Source organism: Lepisosteus oculatus, chromosome 1, assembly GCF_040954835.1.
Source record: "Lepisosteus oculatus isolate fLepOcu1 chromosome 1, fLepOcu1.hap2, whole genome shotgun sequence".
Taxonomy (NCBI): Eukaryota; Metazoa; Chordata; class Actinopteri; order Semionotiformes; family Lepisosteidae; genus Lepisosteus; species Lepisosteus oculatus.
The window spans coordinates 2,603,653-2,622,910 of record NC_090696.1 but is presented as its reverse complement, the minus strand read 5'-3'; the positions used below and the strand labels follow the sequence as shown (position 1 = coordinate 2,622,910).

The following is a 19,258-nucleotide window of genomic DNA, read 5'->3' as shown; positions in this document are numbered from 1 at the left end:
TGTCCTCCTTTCAGAGTTGAAACTGGTTGATGAATGATGCTCAATAAGAACGGAATCTTTGTGTGCTGCGCAGTACAGAGTAAAATGCATTTTTGCATCCTTTCTGTTAGGGGCAGCAAAATGTATCTTTTTGCTCTGGCAAGGAATTGTACAGTGCAGTACAGATATGTATCCCCCAGTGAAACTGTAGCAAAAATCATTTAACCATGAGTTACAGATTAAATAAAAAACAATCTAAAAATGTTATACAGTGATCATAAAAACATTGCACAGTGAAAAGTTATATTTCTCATGTTCCAACACCTATTAAAACATAACATAATAAGAAATAATACATTATGTTTTCTCCCTATTTCAAAATTGCTCCCTGTTTCATTGGGGTATGAATGATATTAAATCTGGAGAGAACTGTGCACCATACTGCTACACTGCCTGATGAGCAGAGCCCAATCTGGTGGATCAGCAGTCCAATCTCCCAGCACGGTGATGAAGTCGCTGTGTGTAGTGCTCCTAAGCACTGATGCACGCCCCTCTAATCACAATGGATTTCAGTTTTATCTGCACTGTAACACTCTTTAGCATTGAGCTATAGAAGATTTAATCTGTCTCTCGCGTTCTCTCCTTCTTGGTCTAAGTTGTAGGAGGGTCAGATATTAACTGCATTGATCTACCTTGTAGCCTGAGTTAATCAGATCTCAGAAGCGAAGCCAGGCAGGTTATGGTGGGAACTGAGATGGGAGACCACTTAAGGAAACCAGGGTTTGCTGTAAGGGGTTCAGGTAGACCAGTAGGTGGTGCTCCTCCCTCTGTACAAGAATCTGTAATCCATTGGTGTGGAATGGTGACCTGGGACACTGCAGGAAGGGCCATCCATGGAACGAGGCTCCAAACTGAGCTCCTCACTAGTTGGCCATTTAAGATTCCTTGCACAGCGTTGAACAGTAGGAGCGTTAGACTTTGAGCCTAATCAGTGTGACTTCCAGAAAAGCCCTATTGAATCTTGGGATTGGTACCCCTATTGAATCTGTTGGTGAAATATGTTCTCATTTCTTCACCTGAGCTGCTGGTAGGTAATGTCTGTCACCCGGAGTGGTCTGGAGAGAGTGGAGCGTTCCTCTCTTACTATATATGTAGGCACTTTGGGACCTCTGGGGGTGAAAAGCGCTATACAAACACACCCCATTGCTATTAAACAGTATATCCTGCTGGCCTGATGTCCTATGATGGTGAAGTGTCTCTAACTTCCTCTAATATAAGTATTCAAAATCCTCACAGACATTGACAGTGCCGGCCCAGGGGATTTCTTCAGAATTAACACAAAACAGAGGGTACAAGTAGAAACTGTGTGGAAGGCCATTTAAAAATAGGAGGAACTTTGTTAGTCAAAGATTTGTGTGATAATGCTCCCACATTAACATTGAGAGGCTACCTAGCCTTGTTGTTGAAGGCTCTACTGTAGCTTCTGGTAAGAAACAGCTGGATGAGATCAGATCATTTAGCTGCTAAGTACTCAGTGGGATAGATGGGCCAAATCTGAGGGGGCCTCTGGTTTGTGACTTTTCTTGTGTTCCTGATGCAGAGCAGGTCTGTGGTCTGTGGTTGTCAGATTATGTTACCCCAGACATATCATTTGCACTGTTTTCCTTTTTTTGCTAATTAAATCATTTTTACAGCCTAATAATAATTGCCGCCAGGTTCTCTCTCATGTAAAAACTGACAGGTTTGATCTTTCTGCTCTCAGTCGTTATTTGGGATGCCCAAGCCCTTGACCTCCTCGCCCTGTCAGACATCTGTCAAGCGGCTTTTGGTTACTGAGCAGGACCTCTTGCGTTCTTGTGGTATGTCCTGTTTTCTCTTCCGCACGGCAGTGGATTTTCAGTTGTTGATTCCTCTTGGGCAATTGCTTTTCCCCGATGACTTACCATAAACTGTGTGAGGGCGAAATTCCACTGGAAAGGGCTCCCCTTAAATGAGTCGCCGGGGGCTTCAATTCTAGGAAGTCTTACTCATTTTGTTGGTGCGAAACACGGCCCTCCGCTCATCAGCAGCAGCCTTGCTGTTCTGAACTTCTTCATCGTGAAGCTGGGGTCCTGCAGGAGCTTCGCCTGTGATCTCCGCCCGCACCAGCGGCGGGGCACTGTGGTGCCGGACGGGCCCGGGGAGGGGTCCTGAACACACAGGGCTGAGCGTGTGCAGGGTGGCTGTTCTTTCAGGTTAGTCAAGGCCTGTGAGCAGTCCCATCACATCCTCCTGCCAGAGGATCAGAAAGCCCTGTGCCCAGGCTAGTACCAGGGGAGAATGCGACTCCAGACAGACAGCTGACTGCTCTCTGCATGGCTAACCATGGGGATTCTCTTATCCCAGGCTCGTGTTAAATTCAAATGCTGGAATTGTTTTTGACCCGTAAGAGAGGTTACAAATGAGTGGAAGCCATTCAGATCATTCTAGCTTGTGTGATTGGGCCCAGGAGCTAGTGGTTAGTAGTTTTCACTTACAGTATGTGCTCTGGTTCATGTTTCACTGTTGATTCTGAAGAAGTCCGCTGGGTTGACTTTTTCAGCGCTTTTGAGATTGTTGAATATTCGAGTCAGGTCCCTATGCGAGCATTAAGTGCAGCAGAGTTAAGTCTGTCTCAAGTAGGAATACCATATGTTAGCATACGTGAGCAGCTGTGTAACCGCTTGTGGATCCAGGTTTTACTGTCTCTTTAAGAGTGCAAAGCAGCTGGAGGTGTTTAAGTGAACAAGGTATCTCGATTTATGAGTTCGGTTTTTTTGCACTTAAGGCATGTGAAGCCATCAGCTCCTGTCTTTTCCCTGGGGTTGGGAGGGTTAATGGTGCTGTGCCAGGACGCTCTGCCCTGGGGGGTTGACAGCTCTCCTTGGACATCTAATATGAATATCTGAGCCCTTCCTCCACACCACTGATCTCATGGGCAGCTAGTCTGAATGGGGGTAATTATTTCTGTTATTCTTATGTCGTTGTTTTTTTAAAATCATTATCATTCTTGTTTTCACCATCTCGCCAGTAGTTCACAGAAAACCCCAGGCAGGCTGCTCTGTGCCAGAGAATGTAGAAAACAATGTAGCACCTAGAGGCCATCCAAAGGTGAGGCTGGAAAAGAATGCCGGAGTCATTTGAGAGTGTATTGCTTCAGAGTTCAAGGCTGGGGTTAGCAGCTTGTACAGAGTGGAGCAAGAGTGGAACCAGGAGCAAGGGTCTTCCCAGTTCCAGTTTCTACCGCGCTGTGAAGTTTCAGTTATTATCAGTTAGTATGATTCTTTTCCATTTCTGTGCAATGTCCTGGACAGGTCACTGTGCTGTGTCTGGAGCAGATACTACCGGTCACTGTCCAGCAACAGACACAGCCCTGCCCCTTACACTGCTGTACCCCAGTCATCAGCTTGGGCATGATGTTCATGAAGGGGCTGAGAGCAGAGGACCCTCTCGGGTTTGTTTTTAAACCTTGGAGAATAGCTGCTCTTCTCATCCCTGCACTGAGCACTGTGATGAAGATAAAACTCATTCCATTGGCCTTTGGTCCAGTCAATGGTTTTCAAGCTGAGGGCTCTTCTGTCTAAGCTGCCTTGAGGGGCTGGATGTTTTATGTTTGTTTTTTTATTTCTTGTGTGTTTTGAAGGATCTATTTGGTTAAAATAAGCTCAATTGCATATTTGTCCCATGGCCTGCAGTGTGTAAATCCTGAAATGGATCAAAGTGCTGAGCAGCGGGAGCGCTATCTTCCTGAAGAAACAGTAGCTGGATTTGAGCTCCAGGTGCGAGAGGCTTCAGTAACTAGTGAATGGCTCCTAGCTGCATGCTGTCTTAGGAGCCAAAAATGTAACCATCTTCCTGCGGTTTGTCTTTGTTCCATCAGATGTCCAGGTTCAGACCCTGTGAACAGGAAAAAATGTTCCCAACGTGTAAAACAAACGCAGTTCAGAAGTTAAAATGTATAAAGTGGCAACTTACGGCTGCATCATTGCTCCCTAAAACTGAGGAATACTATTGCTTTTCTTAGGAAATTAGCTCAGCGTTTTAATTTCCCCCTTCTGATCCTGACCTGGAGTGTTTACATCCTTGTACGACACCGCTACTGCAGTGGTGTGGGTGCACTGTGGGTTAACAGCTGGTGTGACACCTTAGAATGCTTGAGAATGAGCTTCAGTCTGGGGAGCAAATGTTTCGAGACCTGTTCTCGTCAGACTGGGCTCTGATAAGGAGCCTTCAAGCCCGGTTTCAGTGTTTCTGCAGGAGCAGGTACCTATTTGTCTTCTCTTTCTTTGGTCTTGTCTTACGAAGTGGAGCAACACATGCACATTCTTTCAGTGAGTGAGAAGAAACAACATAATTCCTATTCCTGCCTCCCTCAGGCAGCTAGTTGAACTGAAACTCGAAACACCTTTTGAGCAGCTCTGTTGAGCTGTTGTCATTTCTTTAATAGGCAGTGACAGAAAAACACAGAGTTTGCACGGAATGCACGTGATCTAAATGGAAATTAAGGAACAGCAGTTTTGGGGAACAAAAGGCACTTTTTTAAAGGCAGAATGGATCTGGTTTAACTGGAGTTCTTTTTGAGAAAGAGGGTCCGATGAGCTTTAATGAATTATTGGCAACCAGTGAAGCAAAATGGACAGATGTGTCGGCTATCATTTGTAACTTTCCGAACCAATACCAGAGGACTGAACAGGTGGAAGGGCAGAGGGCAGAGGCAGTCCACGGAACTGCACCCTGTCACAGGGAGTGATTGTGATGCTGTTGCATGCAACAGTAAGGCTAACGGTTTCAATCCCTAGTCCTGGAGGAACACCGTGTCAGCTGGTTTTCATTCCAGCTGAGCTCTAAATCTCCCATGCGGATTCTTGACATTAATTGATCTGCTGGCGTGTTTAGACTTAAGGGTTATCTTGTTTCTGCACTCAGTCCTGAGTTTTGCACATATCTCATTTCAAGGGCACTGCTTCCAACAACTGAACATGGAACTTGAAGCAGCATCTCCTCGATCCCCTTTATTTCTGACGAAACGGCTCTTAACAGGTGTTCTATGAAACACAGGTGAACATGGCACTGTTTCAGCCATTGTCATAATGTGTTTGCGAGGTCCAATCGATCTGTTTCCTACAGAACACCTGATGAGGGCAGCTCAGCCTCAGATACAGATTGATACAGGCCGATACTAGTCCTGAATACCATTCCACATTTTAACAGCTGCTTGCAAAGAGCAAACTGACAGATGTGCCCCTAAACGGGAAACTGAAATCAGTCAGCCTGTGATGAGAGCTTGGCTGGAGAAACACCCAGAAAAGACAGTTTCTCCTGGACACGAGCTGAGCAGCACTGGGTTACTAGAGCTGCAAGTTTAATGCGATAAGAAACAGATTTGCCATTTAAACCAACACCGGACTGAAGAAAGCAAGACCCAAAGACACTTGTCAAAGACAGTTAATAACTGATTTTCATTGCCCTGTGCTGTAATGTTTCGTAGTCTATTCCTGGGAAAAGCCATTCAGAATTTCCACAGATTTTATAACATTTTAATCGGCTTGCTTCACTTCTTTTCAATTCTTTTTAATTCACAAAGGTCACAGTCATGGACCTTTTAGTGTTAACAGTAAACATCAATGAAAACTGATTCATGCATTATTTTTGTAAAATCTGGATTAAAAAATGCTTCTAACTTGAGTCATCTTAATCGTTTTGCACATTTTGTTAAATTCCCAAGCGTTCTGGTACCAAGTAACTGAACTGGAAAAGAGACAATTGAAAGCTCTAATCCTGGCAGAACACAAAGCTTTGCAATTTTATACCTCCGACTTTTTTTTTGGAAGAATAAGAGGAAGTAATAATCCCCTCTCCACACCCACCCCCTCCTCTCTCCTGTCCCTTGCGTCCTTACGAGGTTTAGTGCTGTTTGTTCAGCGTGTGTTCAGCGATAACAGCTGGGTTCAGCGCAAGGTGAGCCTGGAAACAGAGACAAAGTGGAAGTTCAGGGAGAGGTGAAGGCAGGGGTGAGACAGAGGTCAGCCCATATGACATACAGATATATACAGGATGCCCTCATTATTATGGCCTGTTGCTCATTCAGTTGTTGCCCCCTTGTTGACTTGTTTGAATTGTGCTCTGATTTTAAACCCTGTGCTGAAATGTGCAATAGCTTGTTTTGTGAAAACAGTCCACGATGCGTACAGTGTGCCCTAGAGCAGCTCACATTGTAAAGGCAGCGCTGAACTTCAGGACTGCTTTCATTAGAGGGTCCAGCTGCCACTCAGCAGCCCAGAGGAGCTACAGGGAGTTGTAGGTCAAGCCCTGAGCTTCTGGGAAACATGGCCTGACCTTGCTAAACTGCTGTTGAAGATAATCAGGAGGGATACAAGAATTTCCTTTGGTTGGCAAAACGGACCATTTAAACCGGTCATTGCCTCTGAGTGCTCCTTCTCCTTTCCCTGTAATTATCCCTCGCTGGATAACTCTTTTGGTCTCTCTCTCCCCCTCTCGTTGTTTGTTAGGGTTTAAACTGTTTATTTGTGAGATTGGCAGTGATTTCAGAGTAGGAGGCTGTAATGGGGAAATATTCGAGTGTAGGGTCAGCCCTCGGCCAGCACGGTCCAGACCTTGGGAGGGGGCAGAGAGAGGTGCGCGACGCTCTGGTCTCCGCCTGCCCTTTGGAGGCAGAGCGGGTCCGGGAGCCTGGAAGACAGCCCCTTGAGACCCTCAGGACCGTGTCTGACATGACCTGCAAGCTGAGGCACACAGGCACATGTAGCCCCACTGCCCATGGCCCGCAGCTAACTGGTTGCTCTTCTTTGTCGTTTGTCATTTCGTCTCAGCTCCTGGACCTCTTCACTCAGTGGGATTGGTCCACGTACCTGGCTGACTATGGGCGCCCCAATTGCAAATACCTGCGGGTGAACCCCCACACCGCCCTGGCCCTGCTGGAGAAGTGAGTATCCCCAGAAACACACCTGACACTGGGCAGTGACGGGGGGCCTCAGTGCCAGCGTGGCTGACGGGGGCTGAAGCTCTCCTTGGCAGAGATACAGCATGCCAGTCTGAGTATGATGGGTTCCTGAGCACAGCGCTGAAATCACGAATGGCTGTGACAACAGAAAAAATCAATTTCAAATCAAAGAAGAACAGTGGGTAGCCGATCAGGTGATTGTGGGTAAGTGAGAAGCATGCCCAGAATTGCAGTCTTGTGGACACAAGAAAATAAAATAATGTTGGCTATCTGAGTTATTACTGCAATGAGGAAGATATTTGGAGTCTGGCACACTGCAGAGGAAATGCAGAGAAAAATGCCTCCATTTTTGGCAGATGAGATGACAAAATCTTCCTCTGTCCTCTCCCTGGCTCTGGCTCCATCCCAAAGGCAACAAATTGGTTCTGTTCCCTGAAACCACACCTCTCAGCAGTTTGCTCCTGGTGCTGTATTTAGTAATTGGCTCATTTGGCCTAGAGAAATCCCTGCTGTGAACACAGCCACACTAAACTGGAGGTCATGAAAATCACTGGGAGTAACAAAAGTTCAAATGACATGAAACAGTATTTAAAAAGTAAGTCTAGGAGAGTCAGATCTCAGAGTAGATCTGGGGCACTGAATTCCGGTCCCAGAGGACTTTAATCCATCACCTGCAAAACACCTGTGTTGAAGGGAAAAGTGGTCAAGAAATGAAATATTCAGTTCTGTTATACTGATGATTTCCAGATCACAGTAGATATATTGTGAAGTGACACCTAAGTGCAGAGATTTTGGGCCTCCTGTTATTGGATTTGATCTAGGTAACTAGAGTCTGAGCCAATTTATAGGTGAGCTTAATGTGCTTCTTCCCTTGAAGGTTCGAATGCAGAATTCTTGTGCTTCTTAAAATTGAAATTTAAGACTTTTGAACTGAACTCCCTAGTTGGCCAAAGAACAAAGTTGTCTCATGGTGTATCTAGAGTTACCAGGCAGCCTTGACTGATCACAGCCTTGTTTAAAGCAGAATTTTAAGTCCTGGTGTAGGGAAAATGCATAATCTGATCACTCAGTGCAGTTCAGGGAGCCAATGAAAACAGTGGGTGTGTGGGGGTCTGAAAGAGCAGTGGTGCTCTTAAACTCACCTGATTGTTAGGGGGCTTGCAGCACCTGGGGGAATCCCAAGAGCCAGGGGTTGGTATTGGACGCAGAGTTGCATGTCTGTCTGGCCTGCAGAAGCTCAGAGATGTACGATGGAGGAGAGAGAGAGAATTGTGTGCCTGACTCGAGCCGGCGCAGAACAGCTAATCCGGTCCAAGAACTCAGCAGGGCCTGGAGACTGGACCAGCGCCCTGAGTCTCCTCGCTGCCTCCCATGCTCGGTCAGGGAGAGGTCCTATGCTGACCCCCAAAAGACCATCTCTTTTCGAAGTCACTGCTTTCACCATCTTCCGACACCCTGCGCTACCCTCAGCCTTTGTGCACTATAGATCCACCCAACTGTTGCTCTGAGTTTCAGATCGCTCTGTAGGTCTGTTGGGTTCCAGCCCGCCTGCCCGCAGCTCGGCTTAGCTGGTGACACCCTGGCACCGGGAGACTAGCCGGGCACCACTAGTCTGGTTCCAGCTTGACCTCCGGTCAGAGGAAATGGGTGCATCAAGACGCTACCCTTTTATTTCTTAACCATTCTACACAAGCCTTCAACATTCTGCCTTTTAAATGTGCTGCACCGCTGTTTTCAAGCTGAGATGGGGGCTGTGTCTATAATGTCATGTAATCAGGCAACCCACACTTCAAGCTGAAAAGTGTGCATTTAAGACAATTAGGTAAGGCCTACTTTAATAGCCTGCAAACACACTTGTGCCTTTCCAGGAGGTGAGCACAAGTACAGCAGCCCACAGGCCGGAGGAGCTATGTCTTCTCACGCCTGTTGTCCAAGTGGAGTGTGATCGTGCCGCGTGATGCGCTGGGTGGCTGGTCAGAACCCCGCAGAGTATTGGCAGCAGAAACAATAGCTCAGAGCAGCACAGAATACTGCAGAGAATTTGACACTCCCTTGAACAACATGGGAAACCCAGGGCTGGTGACAACCGTCTGACTCTTTCTTTCTCTGCCTCTCACCCTCGCCGTCCTGTGAAGGATTTCCAGAGCGTGAGTATTCTCCCTACAGCCTGCCTGCTCTGTGAGATTTGGCACTGTCTGCTTAACCGTTCTTCGTGTCCTTTCAGCCTTTTTCTCTTAATCTGTCCTTCCTCAAGGCCCTTTTTCTGTTTTGTGTTCGTTTTGCTTGTCTGCCTGCATATTTGTGGCCAGTTTTCAAAGTGCTCAAACCTTCTGTGATCCTGGCTCCTGAATGAGTTAGTCTCGCTTGTTAAACCAGCGAGAAGTAGCTTTGGACTCGTTCATAAATTATTGCTTTCTGCACCATTAAAATTTATTTTTCTCTAAATCTGTACATTTTTATTTCTTAGAAAATCTGAATCCCCATCAGACGGTTGTCTCAGTTTTTCATTGCCAGTTCTTATTCAGCTCCATTGCTCCCTGTTGCAGTACTAGCAGAGCTCTGGAAATAGGAACACAAGAATGGCTGCAAACGACAAGAAGCCATTCCACTGTCTGGCCTGTTTGGTAGTTGGTAACTAATTGGTTTCAAGAAACAGCTGGAAGAGAACCGCAAATCAAAATATCGGCTTCAGCCACATGGCTGGGTAGCTTGTTCCAGACTCCCACAACTCCCACTTACTCTGGGTAAGAAATGCCTGAAGTTCCCAGTTCAGTTTTAAATGCACTTCCATACATTTTAAAGAAAGGCTGGATTTTGAATACTTGTATCAAGTGTTGATACTCCTAGTCTCCTAATCTCTGTCCAACAAAATTCTGTTCCTCCAGCTGGATATTCACTTGAGCCCCAGGGTATACCTGCCTGCTCCTCTTCAGAGCAGTGATGTATTTTCTGTACTGTGGTGCCTGAAATGGTCTTTCAGGTCAAGTACTTGACGAGCAGTATAGAATTGTGAAGTGCAGTCAGGTGGCTCCCAGCTGTGAACCTGTGTTGTGAGGTGGAGATCCCTGAGCATGCTTTCTGCTTGCCTCGAGAGGGGCATTGCAGCAGGTTGGTTTCACTCTGAAAAGTAGAAGGGAGAAGCACGACGGCTCGGCTGCAGAGCTGGAGAAGGCTCAGGAGTCAAGCGGTGCTTGTGTTTCCTGGCTTGGGTGTGTGTGCCAGCGTGTTGCTTCCTAAACCCGAGCTGCTGCTGCTCCTCTCCTTTCTCTTTCACTTGTTACTCATGTTTCCCTCTCCGCCGGCGGGTCTTCTGTGCCCACTTGTGTGGCGGCGGGTCTGTTCAGTCTGTAGCTTCTAAATGTGTGAGTTCAGCGTTAGTAATAGAGTGGAGGAGCTCTCTCACTGCCTGATACAGGCTGAATTCACCATGACGACACAGTTATTTCTGCTCTTCAACAGTGGCTCCCATTACGAATGAGCTATATTACTCTGCAAAGGTGTCATTTTTGGCCTGAAATGAGTTTTCCCCATGAAGCAGGAGACTTGGCTGGAGTGAGACTTGCAGTCCCTCGGGGAGAATGCTCCTGGCTTTAATAACTGGTCAATTCTGAGAGCCTCTGGGTTTCTGTCGTGAGACAGCAGTGCCACATCTCTGCCGAGCAATTCCGTTTGCTTGATATAAGATAAGAGGAGTATGTTGCGTGACAGGGGCTGGGGGTCACGTCTGCGCTGGGGGGGGCTGTGTCTGTGTGGAGGGGCGTGTTCTCCCTGTGTCTGCATGGATGCCCTCCCGCATGCCAGAAGCATGCTAACTGGTCAGGATGATCGCATGTCCTGGGCAGCAGGGTGGTGCAGTGGTCAGCATTGATGCCTTGCAGCGCTGGGGCTGTGGGCTGTCTGTGTGGAGTTTGTATGTTCTCCCCGTGTTTGTGTGAGTTTCCTCCAGGTGCTCCGTTTTCCTCCTGCAGTCCAAAGACATGCTGGTGGGTTAATTGCCCTCTGGCACAGTTGGCTCTGGTGTGAGTGTGTGCCCTGCGATAGACTGGCGTCCCGGCCAGAGTGCATCCTGCCTTGTGCCTGTTGCTTGTTGAGTTAGGCTCCAGCTCCCCCGCGACCCTGAAGGGGATAAAGTGTTAGAAAATGGATGGATTACATGTGCTGCACAAGGCAAAATGAAAAGTAAAAGAATCTCTCTGATGTAAGAGTATTATTTTCATCTCAGAGAAACATACGATAAGCATATGCAGTACACAAGGACAAGGCCAATAAATGCCCTTGTTGCCCACTCAGCCTTTTTTACAGGAGGATTCACCTCTTCAGGCCCCGCAGCATCATGGGACTGATCAGCTATAGCAGTCAACAAGCCAGACAGAAAGTGAATTTAATCTTGTGTGTGTTTTCTCATGCTAAAGCTGCCCCCCAGCTCTTCGTCAGTGCTGGTAGTTCCAGGGGGAGTCTGCGGGGAATCTGGGGTCAAAAGCGATGGTCTGTGTGCTGCTGGGGATGGAGCAGTCATTGGCTCTGGCTGGAGGAGGTCCACCCAGCAGCGAGGCCGACTCTTAACTCCTCTGCCTGTCCTGTCTCTTCCTCTTTCCCCAGGATGAGGGACACGAGCCGGAAGAACAACGTGTTTGCGCAGTTCCGCAAGAACGAGCGCGACAAGCAGAAGCTGATCGACACCGTGGTCAAGCAGCTGCGCGGCCTGATCCAAGCCCACCAGTCCTGAGCCCCCCGCCCTGCCTCTGCTGTTCCCAGGGGAGCTGCGTCTCTCCTCCCGGAGCCCCCAGCGCTCCCCGCTCCTGCCCTCTGGAGGCCGGGGTGCTCTGTGAGCTGGAATCCACTCTCTGCTGAACCTCTGGAGGCCCGCAGGGGCCCTGGCCCTTCCCCGCGGAGACCTGCGTCTCTGCACACTCATGCTGTGAGCGCAGCTTGCTTCCCTGCTCTGCTCAGACGGCACGAGAAAGAGCAACAGAAATAAACTCTTCGCTACCTTTGTACAGCAGCAGATATTCCCAGTACCCCTCTACAGCACCGTGCTGAGGAGGGATATCCTCCTGCTAGGAGTACGAATCAGTACAGACTAATACCGAAACTGCAGTCTTCCCACAGTATGGCCTTGTCAGCTCGGAGCACCAGGCAGCTGGGTCCTGGGTTTGAGTGTTGTTGGGTGCTTTCTACATTCAGCACAAAGTTGTCTTTTTTTTCCTTGGGAGTGCCATGTTTTGTCTCGTGTGTGGCTGCATGTTTTATAGTGTCATCTTCATAATGCCCTCAGCATAGGTTCTTTGGCTTCTCAAATTAAAAGGTTATATAGCAATATTGCATTGTTGCTCGTAGTGCAGGATGATAAACAGTGCTACAGTGTATAGATTTCACTTTCAATGTTCAAGTAACTTATTGAAATATTCACTCCCTTATTTACACCTTGGAGGTCAGCAGCACATGATGTTTAAATGCTGCAGTCTCCCTTGCCTACAAATATCTTTGATAAAGTAGCCAAAGAAACAGAAGACGAACATATCTGCTGGCATTTAGAAAAACTAGAATATCAATTGGGTGATGAATCAGGCAGAGAGATATTTCCCAAATTTTACAGCACTTCTTTCCAAGTGCTGACAGTATATAGTTCCCAGTCCTAAAATGGAATCACACAAGTTATCCTGTTTGTGCAGTGAAATTCCATTCCCATTTCCTCCTCACACGCTCAAACACATGCTGCAGCTGGCCAAGGTCTTGCTCTCTGATTAATCCAGGGATACTGCATAGCACAACCATAAGAACTTTTCTCTCTTCTTTATTTGAAAAACTGCTTCAATGCTAGCAGTTGGACTGTCAGCGTGTGCTAAAGCTGCTGCTGTCAATAAGCTTCAGAGATACTCCTTTTCAGAGGTTTTAAAAAGCTGCCTCTGGCCTGGGAGGATGGCAGTAAGTGGAGAGCGGAAGCTCATGGGAACGGCAGCACGCAGAGAGCCGTTGTGCGTGTCGGCAGGGCAGAAGAACCGCTGAGCTGAACCTCTGCCTTCCAGACCAACACGACCAGCTGCGGACCACTGTCTAACCAACAGGCAGAGTGCCTGGGCCCTGGCTTTGCACTCTTCATCTTGTAATTATTTATAGATATTATAAGGCATTGAAAGCACATGCTGACAAGGAGCAGACAGAAGGGACTGAAGACAAGGCTGCATTAGCTCAGTGTCGGTGAGGTCTCCCCATCACTCCCGCTTGCTGGAGGCTTTATGGGCCACATCTTTTTCCCTGTAAGCACACTGGCTTCTGGGTAGGTTCCCCTGGACTAGGAAAAGTGCAGCTCTTCCACGCTTCTCCGGCACTCTGGAAAGCAGGATGAGGTCCGGCGGGTCGGGGGAGAGACACACACCTGCAGTGCTGACCGCTGTGCTGCAGCACTGGGAACTCAAGCATGAGGGTATCTCTGTGCCATTTGTTTACCTTGGATAATGATGGACTCAGGGGATGGGGGACAAGTACAAGTATATAAAGTACAAGCACAGCAACAAAAAGAAAAAAAAATTGAGATTTTTGTATTGTGTGTGCTATGAATGTGGGTACAAAGCTTGATTAGGGAATTCTGCACTGGTCTGCATTGTAGCCTTCAGGATAAGGGATGCCTGGCAATGAAAATTGGAATTTAAGGGCTGTTTTTTATTGTTTCCCAGCTTGGAAGTTTATTTTTATCATCCTTCTCTTCTTTCAAAGTCAGCACTGTGTGATATCTGCCTAGAATAGGCAGCCAAATAAAAGGGATGCTGTATGAGTGCGAAGAACAAAACTGCTCGGATATGATCCAGATTTCTAGCCCCCCTGAAGATCACAGCTTCCACAGCTCATATGTGCCAGAAGTCAGCTTTCCAGTGTGTGACTCTTGTGGGGTTTGTGTTTGCTTGGTGTCACAGACATTTTGATTATTCTGAGTTCTTCTTTTATTACTGATGTTTCAAACTCTGTCTTCCCTTTTCTTATGATGACAACAGAAGACAGGACATCTGTTATGATACCGGTTTGTTTTTCTTTTGTTTTTGTACATACAGTATACAGTATGAGGAGAGAGATGTTTGGATTGATTGTTTGAAGCTGTGGGTAAACTTGTGTATGTGCCTTGATCATTTCTGATGGTGATCTTTTGCCTTTTTATTCTGGACTTGGGGTGTGCAGTTCTGGGATGTACCTGGAGTCAATGTTATTGATCTTTCTGATAAAGATAAAAGGGAACTAAAACTGGGATGTGAAGGCCACTGCATCAGAGAAGCACACTGGACAATAGGCGATCCCAAAGAAACAGCGCAGAAACATTACCATTGCATGCTGCCACATTGGAGGATCGTGGATTGTTTTAAGTCTCTCTGTTAATGTACTTCCAATGTCCAGGGGCAGACTGCAATTTGTACTACATTAAACCACTAATTACCCTGGGTGTCATGATACTAATAAAGTTTGAAATAAACATACAACTACATTAAACTTTTTTTTCTTTATTTTTGATAGTTCCTCCCAAATTTCCAGTTGTATTATTATAAAATTCATGTCACAAAACAAAGGCATGCTGTGGTTAGCTGCTGGAAAACTCTGGGGAAATACTCCCCTTCAATCACTGTACAGTCTTAGCTCTCAGGTCCAGCCGACAGATGTGTCAGGAGTTAAATACTCTGTCCTTTTCAGAAAGGCCGTCAGACAGAATTCCTGTTGTTTGTGCTCTGCAGGAATGACACAGGGACCTGGTCTGCAGAGCAGTTTCCCACCTCTCCCTGCTCTGCAGGTGTGGCACCCGGTCTGCCCTATTGCTACTGTTTATATGCCTTCTGATGAACAGTCAGCTCTCACAGCTGAAGACCCCCAGTGCATCTCCTGGGTGCCTGCAGTGCATGTGAACTCACTGTTGTGTGAACCGCAAGGCTGTGTTGGCGAGAGCTGGCTGGTGGCCTTTGCGCTGGTGGCGCAATTGTGCTGCCCAGAGACAGCTGGGAATGATGGCCTGACCTTCTGCTGGCATCACTGAATCCATGGCGACCCTGGGGACATCTTGTTCTTTAGTACTCTCATACGCTGGGAGAAAAGCCGTCTCCTGCCTCTGAACAAGAGAGAGTCGTGAGGGAGAAGGACTTGGGAAGTTGTGAACGAGCTGCAGGAAGGCGGATCCAGTTCTTGTGCACGGGGAAAAGCAGGGTTCTGGAGTACAGATCTCATTCAGCCTGTGTAATGGACTGCTGTAAGCACCTGAATGGAGGAAGGCTCCTACTGCAGCAGGAGACAGGAATCGGGAGCCGAGAGAACAAGCAGAGGATCAAATCAGGAACGGAGTACAGAACACGGCGGGGAAGCGCACGAGCTCGGGGACAGGAACGCCGGGGCGCAGAGCGAGCGCGGCACCGTCTGCGGATTGGGAATCGACACCCTGCTGGTAACCAGGCAAGTGCTGCTGTTTACTGGCCCGCGGTATTGATACCCTGCCCATCCGCGTTGCCATGGAAGCCGGCAGACCGGGGGATTGATTGGGTGGCTGACCGCTGGCCGTGGTGCTGCGGGGGCCGAGCGCGATCATTGCATCAGGAGAATACTGTCCAGCATGCTGAAAGTAAACGGCAGTGGTGGCCAGCATGCCAGCACTCTAGTGACCACATTTCACAAAGAAAGTCTGGATTGTTTCACAACGTGCGTTTCAAGGCTTATTTTCCTTTTACAAATTGTGAGACCCTGTTTCAGCCACAGGGCACCAGCTGCGCTCCTCCTGTGCTTTTGAAATGTCTCAACGCTAAAGCTGAGGGCACTCAACAGACTGAGCTGGGGACGAGCTGGTTAAAACACAGCTTCCTTCCTCCAGCTCTGGAGATTTTCAGCAAAACAGAAAAGCTCCTTCGTGACATTTGCTCAAACAGGAACGCTGGCGTATTTCTCCGGTCTATTCAACTTTTGCTTTGAAACCATCTTTGCTTTGAATCCGGAAGTATGGGACAGAAATCCATCAACTGAAGGGGAAGAGACAGCAGTATATGTGATGGACAGCCCTGTTTTTCTGATTTTGTCTATATTATATGTGGAGCATCAAACAAGGTCCAAGATACTCGCAAGTATACAGTAGTACAATATTTTTTTAGCTACTTCTCCCCTTCCTCTCAGTATGCTGTGGCACTGTGGCCTTTTGGTTGCTCCAAACTACAGGAGCGTTTGCCTCCCATTGGCATTTCAAGAGCCGTCCAGAGCCCACAGGGCCTCAGCCCACAGCCCCGAACACTGCAGCTTCAGAAAGTCACATTGCTAGTAAACCTGCGGTAAACAGGTGTTTTTACTGCCACACACTGGTTCTCTTAGCAATTACTTCTCGGGGGACTTTTTTCATGGAAAGTGGGGAAAAGAAATCATCATGGTGGTTATCTCGATTCCAAGCAGACTGAAGTGAGAAAGGCAGCGCTCCTCACTGGCACTCAGGATGGACCCCTGAGCGGCGAGGAGAGGCTGTGATAGCCTATCTGCTCAAACAAGCGACAGACCACTCCGAAAACAAGCCCAGACACAAGCCAGGCCTGTTTTTCCTTTCAGACAGTTTCTGGCCCATCTTATTCTGTGAGATTAAAGTACACTGTCTTGTCACTTTATGTGGCCTTGTCCAGTGTGAAGACTGAGCTCTCTTCATCTGGTCACTCTATAAGGACCTGTCTGCTCTGTATGATAAGCACAGCCTCTCAGCCACAGAACGTTGAATGTGATGCTTGATTCCAGCAGCGCAGTGCAGTTATGTGCCCTCTGCAATTTCTTAGTTGATGGTAGCTGTGTTTTTTAGCCGGAAGAAGAGGAGTTACAGAATTTGAGCATGTCCAGGGGCGATTTCCATCAAGGCAGAGTGTTCCTCTGCACTGATGAGGATCGGCTTATGACTTGGGGAAGGCTTCCAGATGAAGGTGACCCAGGGACCTGCATCCCCTCAGTGCTCACTGAACACTGCACCTGTCCTCACACCCAGCACTCTGCCCTGTGTGGGGATCAGCCCCCTCTCTTCCCCAACACTTGTATTCTCACTTTGAACTGCGATCGTGTGAAATGTGAAAACCTCTTAACGTGACTCCCTTAATGTGGTTCCTTTCTTCATTAGCTTTCTTGTGTCTTAATTCCTAATCGTATTTCTTCTGTCTCCTCGGCCTGCTTGGACCTTTTCCATGAATAACACTTGGGACTACAGATATTTCCAGTTGACGACTGTGTGTGTACACATGATGATAAACTGTGTGTCTGTATAAGTTGCACTTTTATTGTGGTGAGAAGTGAGTGTCACTGGGAGGGCAGATGGCTGTGAAAGCACATTTCACTGACTTTCTGTAGAGGTCAGTTAGGTGGCAGCACCTACTAGGGTGGTATTGCTCTTCTGAGGACTGATTAATCAAATCCCAGTCGTAATGAGCTAGACTCTGTTCTGCTGGCTTAGGACTAGCTGAACCGTCATACCTCCAAATCCCCTCCAAATGAGAAGTGTCCTCCCTGAAAACCAAGACTGTGACTCTGAGAACAAGAGCACTGGGACAGGAAGGTCTTCAAACACATTATTCCTGTCTGCTCGCTGTGTGGAGCTCTGCATGCTCTGCTTGAACAGAGAGACCAGTTGAACAGACCTCAGTCAAGCACAAAGGGGAACTATAGAATTTAATCTCTTGTGGTAGGAAGCAATAGAAGATACCACAAGACACAAGTTCCTTTTCTCTAGTGCTGTGTGCGCACACAATATGAGTAAAAGGTACTGTACCAGTAAAATACAGGGCACCTCTTCATTTCCCACTAGTTAAGGGACTTTGTCAGTAATAAGGAAATGCAAAGAATATTTGGCTGAAAACTATTTTACAAAATTCTTCCACTTGCTTAAACAAGCTAAGTTACATTCTGAGCTGCTTTTGAAAGTGATTCAAGAATGTGCTCCCTGAGTTTAGTGCAGTGTGACATCTTTTGTCTGTGACTGCCAATTACCAAAGAGCTGTGTTACCCTGATCACACTGTGCTCTTCTGCAGCAGGAGGCTGGAGTGCACTGCAGGCAGAGCATGACTGAGGACCGCTCGCTCCTCCAGGGGCTAACAGCCTGATCTGGGGCCTGGTCTACATCAGACAGCCTGTCTCTGTCCCACGTCCTCAGAGCTATATCTTCGTTAGGGGCAATCTGATAATAACTGGACACTGCAGCTGCCCCTTCTCAGTGATTTATGAATTTTGTGACAGAAATCAAATTTTTGGGGCCGCTGCACCGCGCAGACTCACCCTTGATGTATGGCTTCCCCAGCACCCCATTGAGTTACACCAGGTGTAATTGTATCAAGGCCCTTCAAATGAGGATTTGTATTTTGCTGTTTCTTTGAAGAGCGTTAAGATCAATGGGGGTTAATTTCCTTACTTTTAGATGAAAACTGACTTTCTGGTTCCAGCAAAGGCCTGTCTCTGAGAGCAGGTGTGTCTTGCCCACGTGTGGTACTCTGGAGAGAGTGTTAGCTGTTCATCTAGGAGAGTCCTTGTGGCAAACAGCTAATTGATAACAAATGACGTCTTGTGCATTTTTAATATTTGAGCAAGCACTGCTTGCTGCTTTACATTTTTATTCTTTTTATTTTCCTAGAAATTTAGAAATTATTTTCCACCTTTGGGATCTTGTGCAATTTTCAGTCTTATTGCACTCGTGAGGTTCATTGGAGTGTAACACAGTCACACCTGGTAAAAATAAGTAACTCGCTGAGATTTGTGCCTGTTCTGCTGGTAGGCCTCTTTTGTGCTCAGCCATGTTTTAATCTGGAAAAAGCCACATTTACACTAGTAATATGGGATGTACAAAATGCCATATTGGAGTTAGATACTTGTATAGTCGCTGTAGCTGTATTTACTGACTCTTCTGAGGCGCATTGAGGTTGTCATTATCTCAGGTAGCTTGTCTGCTCTGCAAAAGAGGAAGGGGAAGACAAATGAAGCTGGTCTCCTGTTTTGTTTGTTTTTCCCACTGCCCCAGATATGCTGTGGTTCTGTTCAAGTGCATTTCCAACATATAACAAAGACAGAACAGAAAACCTCTTTAACACATGATGGAGCTGGATTTAATAAAATAACAATCTTACAGCCAATAACAAAATCAAGCAGGCTTGCTTTCATCTGATGTGAGGCTCATTAACTTGAAAGCTAATTGAAAGGAGAGAATTTATTTTCAAATGCACACCAAGAACTGCTGTATATGCACTTTTAAGAACATAAGAAATGTTACGAATCTAAACATTACGAATCTAAGGATTTCATCTAGCTGTTTATTTAAAAAAAAACAGGGACTTGGC

General features: G+C 47.1%; 1 protein-coding gene across 2 annotated transcripts in view; it reads left to right on the top strand.

The window, feature by feature from the left end:
* The window catches only part of exoc6b (exocyst complex component 6B), a 150,892-nt gene extending 136,458 nt beyond the window's left edge, over positions 1–14,434 (top strand). For both annotated transcript variants that reach the window (XM_015343850.2, XM_006629096.3), the window contains 2 exons: positions 6,828–6,940; positions 11,558–14,434. In XM_015343850.2, coding sequence (XP_015199336.1) covers positions 6,828–6,940; positions 11,558–11,684 — 240 coding nt within the window. In that variant the 3' untranslated portion in view covers positions 11,685–14,434. The remainder of the gene's footprint in view (positions 1–6,827; positions 6,941–11,557) is intronic.
* Positions 14,435–19,258: the final 4,824 nt, after the last annotated feature.